This window comes from Coregonus clupeaformis, chromosome 20, assembly GCF_020615455.1.
Source record: "Coregonus clupeaformis isolate EN_2021a chromosome 20, ASM2061545v1, whole genome shotgun sequence".
NCBI lineage: Eukaryota > Metazoa > Chordata > Actinopteri > Salmoniformes > Salmonidae > Coregonus > Coregonus clupeaformis.
The window spans coordinates 22214891-22222530 of NC_059211.1; the positions used below are offsets into that span (position 1 = coordinate 22214891).

At 42.3% G+C, this 7640-nt stretch overlaps 1 protein-coding gene across 1 annotated transcript; it reads left to right on the forward strand.

Annotated features, from left to right (window-relative positions):
• The first annotated feature begins 2976 nt into the window (after window positions 1–2976).
• si:ch211-262h13.5 (uncharacterized protein LOC571127 homolog) lies at window positions 2977–7640 on the forward strand. The gene is made up of 7 exons (XM_041840592.2): window positions 2977–3436; window positions 3928–4038; window positions 4593–4680; window positions 4911–5077; window positions 5239–5334; window positions 5498–5581; window positions 6821–7640. Exons 1-7 carry the CDS (start codon window positions 3236–3238, stop codon window positions 7283–7285), a joined length of 1212 nt encoding a protein of 403 aa, XP_041696526.2. The 5' UTR covers window positions 2977–3235; the 3' UTR covers window positions 7286–7640.

Below are 7640 nucleotides of genomic sequence, written 5' to 3' on the forward strand. Positions count from 1 at the left end.
ACAGTTTTTTTGGATTGCTTACACACTAAAATTAAAAGTAGTACACTATTAGCAAAACCTTACACTCAAGAAGCAAAACATCAGCCCATATTTGCACAACTATAAGCACATTGTCAACCTTACACTTGTTGCAAAACTCTACACACAGTGATTTGCAAAACACTAAACACAGTTAACATACATTACACACAAAAATCTATCATGAAGTCACGTCCTTGCAATACCAAAGCACAGACTGTCAAATTACCACACCGTCCAACCAATTGGTTCAACACAGTCATCAGGTGTGCAAACACTCGTTTGCTTAATTGTAGACACACCAATCAGGTGTATAAGCACTATAAAAAGCAGCAGGTGTTTTCATCGGTCTTCAAGCACAATGGAAAGAGTCAGAGAAAGAGTAAGACGAGGAGGAGGAGGAGGACGAGGAGAACGAGGAGGACGAGGAGGAGGACGAGGAGGAGGAGGAAGGGGAGGAAGAGGAAGAGGAAGAGGAAGACAAGAAGGTGCTCAATGAGGACCGAATCTGACAAATGAGATCCGCGCAACACTGGTTGACCACATTGTCAACCACGGCCTGACGCTGAGGGAGGCTGGACTGCGAGTACAGCCAAATCTAAGCCGATATACAGTGGCAAGTGTGATGAGAACATTTCGACTGGAAAATAGGTATTGTAAAAATATCATCATATCAAAAACATCTGCACGGTTTCAGTAACTGCTTACAGTACTATATTCTATGCACTATCAGCACTTCTGTTACCTTTTCCTGTGAAATTACTGTACTATTGTATACTGTTTTTTTTTCTACATAGGATTGAGGGTCAGGGACGACAAGGGGGAAGGCCTCCTATGTTCACAGAACAGCAAGAGAGGGAGATAGTAAACATGGTTTTGGCCAACAATGCTATAACACTCAAGCAGCTCCAAGCTAACATTGTCAATAACCACGCCATTTTCAACGATATCCATCAGGTCTCAACATCAACACTGGCACGCATCCTAAAAAAAAAACATATTCAAATGAAGCAAATTTATCGAGTGCCTTTCGAGCGCAATTCCGAAAGGGTGAAACGACTGCGGCATGATTATGCAGAGGTATGTATTCACTTTAGCAGTGTGATCTTGCATACTGTCTCATAATCTTTTACTGTACTGTAATATGTATACTAGATCTACACTGAACTACACAATTTTGCCTGACACTGTTTTTCAGAGAGTTTTACGAATGGATGGAGAGGAGATCCAGCATGAGTTCATTTACGTAGATGAGGCTGGGTTCAACCTGACGAGAACACGAAGGAGGGGAAGAAACATCATTGGCCACAGGGCTATAGTCAATGTCCCAGGGCAACGTGGGGGTAATATAACACTCTGTGCAGCCATTACACAGAATGGGGTCCTCCACCGACATGCCCATATGGGCCCTTACAACACAGCACTCATACTTACATTCTTGGACCAATTGCACAGCATAACAGCAACAAATCAAATCGATCATATGCAATACATTGTTGTCTGGGACAATGTGTCTTTCCACCGCTCTGCTCTGGTTCAGAACTGGTTTCAGCAACATCCACATTTCACCGTCCCTATATCTTCCACCATACTCTCCATTCCTCAACCCTATAGAAGAGTTTTTCTCGGCATGGCGGTGGAAGGTATATGATCTCCGTCTCCAGGCTGAGGTACCCCTCATCCAAGCCATGGAGGAGGCCTGTGACCAGATGGAGGTAGCAGCAATGCAAGGATGGATTCGTCATTCAAGACGTTTCTTTCCAAGGTGTCTTGCTAATGACAACATTGCCTGCGATGTTGATGACATTCTCTGGCCAGATCCAGCTAGGCGAAGAGACAATGTCTAGTTATTTTTTTAAATTTTTTTTGAACTTACAATACGTAAAGTGACGTTTGGTTACAGTATTATGAATCTCCATGTCAACATTTTGGGCGTGTTGAGAAATAAATGAGTTTCTTCAGTCTGCAACATTGGTCTTGTGTAGTGTTTGGTGAATTTACATTATATTTGTACTTTGTTGATAGTAGCCTACTCTAATCATAGGGAAGTAGAAGTGCTAAAAGTGTTTTTGGTTTATCACAGCAGAGTGTAACTCGTGCAAACAGAGTATAGTAATGTGAAACGTGTGTGTTTCATATGGTAACAAAGTGTGGTTTTTAAAAAGAAGTGTATAGTTTTTACAAGAGTGTTTAATTTTGCAAAGGATCTGTAGTGTTTTGCTAATTGGGTGTGTGGTTGTGCTAATTGTGTGTAGTGTTTTGAAAACACGGGCCCTGTTTTGAAAATCGTGCTTAAGCAATCAAAAAAACTGTAAATAACGTTTTATTCTTTAGTAAGATACGCTTCAAATGGGCAAGGCCTTATTGACGCAACAACCAGAAAATCAATAGTTATTTCTAGTTGTTTATTGACTCAACAACCAAAGCACATATCTACGTTTAGCTTTCATTATGAACCAGAAAATCAATAGTTATTTCTAGTTGTTTATCAAAGTTAGCTGGCTAACTAACTGATTCTGCTTTGTAGTATGTGATTAAAGCTCTGCACGAGCTAAAGGCAATAGAAGTTTAAAAGTCCGCGTCCATATTTATATTATATTCTGTTATGGTATTATTAAAGGCATGTTGCACGTTCAAATTCCAATCCTGTTTCATTCAAGCGCTCCATGGCACTCCAGGGAATGATTAGGCCAACATTGCCGCCTGTTGGTGAAAGGACAAACTGCAATCTACCAAGACGCAAATCGCGCACTACTGTTCAGATCCGCTGTATTTTCAGATCATAATTTGGACTGTGTCAGTCAACGTCACCACTTTTTCATTGGGAGACTTTGACCATGTGGTCGATGTGGTTTAGGTTACATTTTAGACACAAATCGTTCGGATATTCTGTCATATAATATTATGTATATTGTAGAAAATCACATGTGAAAATGCATAAAGGCAGTTGTAGGCTAGTAGTAGGGCCTAGATATTCCGTCAATTAGCGGGTTTGACAGATACAATTATTCAAGAAACATGTTTTTGTTTTTGTTTTGTTAAAACAATAAAATAAAATAACTTTCTTTCTTGGCGCCGTTTCAAAATCTCTGTTTTCTTTTGGATTCCAAAAGTCACTGCCACAAAGTAAACAGATGTGGTAGGAGGAGAACAAGATATCTTTTTCCACTTGACATTTTTCCACTTTGCCGACAAAAAGTTTATTAAAACAATTAAAATGGGAAAATGTATCTGGATTTTACTGTTAATTTATATTTTGTGCGCCTGGGCACAGATTATCGAGTTATCGCCCACACCTTGCAACGACAAAGCTGTGGAGAAGCTTTCCAAATTGGCGCTCACCTACATCAATGAAGACAGAACCATGGGGTATAAATTTGCCCTCAATAGAATATCCAACGTTCATCTTCACGCTCAGGTCAGTTTCCTGTCTATTATCAAAGAATGTTGCTGTCAATTTATTTTAAACTCGGGAATTTACGTTTAAGAAAATCAACTACTAGCCTAATGAGTGTTCGTTTGTGTCGGGCCTACGTATGCCTTGTCCCCAGGCTAATTGAGCATTGGCATAAGTGTCTTGTGTACTGTATGCATTCTTTTAATATTATGTGACGAGATGCAGACCTGTTGTAACGTCAAAATTAGATCAGATTCTCGTGTATCAGCTCTTGGGATAGTGGTATCATGAGAGCAGGATTAATAATGGGCTTATCTTGAAATGACACACACACACACACACACACACACACCTGGCTTTTAGCCACTATGGTATGCTCTTTATCTAATGAGTAAGAGACTGGCAAACCCATTCTGAATAGAAGGGAAATCTCAGTCTGGCCAAGAGAGGGAAAACACAGGCTCATGTTGTGAGTCTGATATTTTCCTCCATCTTTAATGTTTGTCTCTCAGGGTCCAGCTGGAAACGTCTACTACCTCCTTCTCGATGTGTTGGAGACCAAGTGTCATGTCTGGAGCCCCAAACCCTGGAAACGATGTGACGTCAGGCCCTTCATGGAAACAGTATGTCACCCTGATACAGAAATTAATTATGTTTATCATACACACACACACACACACACACACACACACACACACACACACACACACACACACACACACACACACACACACACACACACACAGCAGCAGCAGTAGTTTTTCCTTCCCCATTTCACAGTCCCACCAGCACGTCCATTGTGCCCAGATGTACACTACAGTTGCTACTCCTGGACCTGAATCAGTGACTTTAAGTTCCTGTTTTGTCCTAATAAACACACAGCAGTTTTCACTGCCTCTGTCGCCAACGGCACTGGACGTGTTACTAATAACATACTGTGGTACAGTAGAGGCGTGACCCGAGAAACACTGTCATGGCCGTCCGTAGACAATGACCTCACCATTCAGCGTGCAGAATTCAGTATAGAAAGTTGGTGAAATTGGTCTCTGCGCTAGTTTTTAATATAGTTTTAATATACTCCAGAACTACTGGACTGAGTTTTCCCTGAGATTGGATGCATTTAATAGAGTCCAAGCAATAATGATTTGATTGATGATGACATTGTTTCCCCTTGCAGCAAATCTCTGGGAACTGCAACACCACCATTCTCCACACAGCCGAGGGATACTCCTACCTTTACAGCTATGACTGCACACTGGCGCCTGGTACTGTATCTATACTGTACTCTCACTTTTCTACATACCTAGATAGGCAACCCCAGCACTTGACCTCAATGGGTGCACTCGAGACACTTTAAAACCCTTCTTCAGGTGTCACAAAGATCTGATCTTCTGTGCAGGCCTTTGCAGAATATGTACCTGGAATGGACCTAATCCCCCCCTCTCTCCTCTCTCCTCTCCCCTCTCCCTCTCCCCTCTCCCCTCTCCCCCTGCAGACCCTCCAGAGAAGCTGCAGCAGACATGTCCAGCCTGCCCCTTGCTGCTGCCTGTAGACAGCCCCCAGGCGGTGCACGCCGCTGGGCTGACCCTCCACAAGTTCAACACGCAGAGCACCCTGCCCTCCAACCTGGCTCTGCAGAACCTCACCAGGGCCTCCGCACAGGTAGCTAGCCAGGCTGCTAACTTGCTCTTATAGATTGATTGATTTTTATTTGATGATTAAACGTGTACACAAGGCATCTCATATAGTGAGAGCAGTAGACATGTTAACGGTAGGCTTTTCCCATGAGCGGATCTTTTCTGTCATTGTCTATGTTCCCCCAGAGTGGGCCCATGCCGGCCACCTTAGTCGAGTACACCGTGCAGGAGTGTCGCGAGGGCTATGTGGGCATGTGTGTGCCAACAGACAAGAGCGGAGACGTACGTATGTGCCAGAACCCATGGCAACATTTTATATCACAGTGCCTTGCCAAAAGTGGAGGGGATGGAATCGAGGAGATGAAATAAAATGCCATACCACTGCAAACCATTGTGTTGTTTCCCCATAGTCTATAAAATGTGAAATTCAACCTTTCCCTTGCAGCCAGCTGGGTTTTGTAAGGGGGCTGTGTACGGAGCTATCGGCCAGCCAGACGTGGATGTCTCTTGTGAAATATTCCACCCACAGGTATTGTCAATACACCTACATGATGTCTTTGTTTGTTTGGGCTTGGGCTTTGCTTATCTGTTCAGTTCTGGGAATGAGACAGAGCACAAGTCACAAGAGCTGTAAACAACAGCAGACATACAACTCAATGAGAGCAGAGACAAACGGTGTCCAAACCTAAACTGCAATACATCTTAGTGAAATCTCAGTTTGACTGGACCCATGATGAATCCTATATTATACAATCCTTTCTAAAATTGCCTGATGGGAGTTTTATTGCGTTGCATTGTACTGTGTTTTATTGTTTTATTGTGTTGTTGTATTGTTGTGTTGTATTGTGTTATATTGTTGTGTTGTGTTGTATTGTTGTGTTGTATTGTGTTGTATTGTCGTGTTGTATGTTGTGTTGTATTGTTGTGTTGTAATGTTTTGTGTTGTTGTGTTGTATTGTTGTGTTGTACTGTGTTGTATTGTTGCGTTGTATTGTTGTGTTGTGTTGTTGTATTGTTGTGTTGTACTGTGTTGTATTACTGTGTTGTATTGTACTGAGTTGTATTGTTGTGTTGTGTTGTTGTTCTGTATTACTGTGTTGTATTGTTGTGTTGTATTACTGTGTTGTGTTGTACTGTTGTGTTGTACTGTGTTGTATTGTTGTGTTGTATTACTGTGTTGTGTTGTATTGTTGTGTTGTACTGTGTTGTATTGTTGTGTTGTGTTGTTGTGTTGCACTGTGTTGTATTGTTGTGTTGTGTATTTGTGTTGTATTGTTGTATTGTTGTGTTGTATTCTTGTGTTGTGTTGTATTACTGTGTTGTTGTGTTGTATTACTGTGTTGTATTGTTGTGTTGTATTGTTGTGTTGTACTGTGTTGTTGTGTTGTATTGTTGTGTTGTGTTGTTGTGTTGTACTGTGTTGTATTGTTGTGTTGTACTTTGTTGTATTGTTGTGTTGTGCTGTTGTGTTGTACTGTGTTGTGTTGTGTTGTATTGTTGTGTTGTATTATTGTGTTGTGTTGTTGTGTTCTATTACTCTGTTTTATTATTGTGTTGTATTGTTGTGTTGTACTGTGTTGAATTGTTGTGTTGTATTGTTGTGTTGTACTGTGTTGTATTGTATTGTTGTGTTGTATTGTTGTGCTGGATTGTTGTGTTGTTTTGTTGTGTTGTATTGTTGTGTTGTGTTGTATTGTTGTGTTGTATTGTTGTGATATATTGTTGTATTGTGTTGTGTTGTTTTATTGTATTTTACCTTCTTCTCTAGGGCATTGATGTTTTCCATGACATGACCCCTCCTCGACCCCCAACGATGCCTGAAGTCCCCATCTTTGTTCCCAAAGTCCCCATTATCATCCCCTCCTACCCCACAGCACCCCCTCCTCTTCTGCAGGAGCCCCAACCACAACCCTTTGACCCCAATGTCCTGGTCAACCCTACATTTATCTCCCCCAACCCCCCTATCCCCAACCCCAACCCTTCGTCCTCCAGCGAATCTTTGGAGTCTCAGGAGACTCCAGTCTCTCCAGGAGTTCCAGACTCGTCCTCCGAGGAGCTGGGGGCAGGTGTGGCTCGGCCGCCCTTCAGCTTCCGTTACCGGCCCCTGCGCAGACGGAGGCAGGCCCTGGTGACAGCCAAGCCCCCTCACACCCCTGTCTTTCTGGCTGAGTTCCCCAGCTCACCCTCTCCCTTCCGCTCCTGCCCTGGTCCATCTCGCTACACGACTGTGTAAACCAGACTAGGATAGAGCCAGGGCCTCGTTCAGTAGGGCACAACTTTGTGCAACGTTCATAAAGAAATGTATGACTTTTCTATCTGCAACGTTCGGTAGGTTGTATCCTCCTGAACGCATCTCAGGCATGGCTTTAAAGTTAGGAGACTGGTATAAATTGTAGAGTTTCATCCAAGTGCTTATCCTGCGTACGTTTGATATTTTAGTTTGTTAATGATCATCTCTTCACTGAAAACATATTCAGACATTAGTCGTTATCTAGCCTGCAGTTTTATGTTTCGGAGGTTTCTTTGAGACTTCAGTTCAGACGTTCTCATCCGATTTAAAAACAGCTAAATAAACACTTACAATGTGA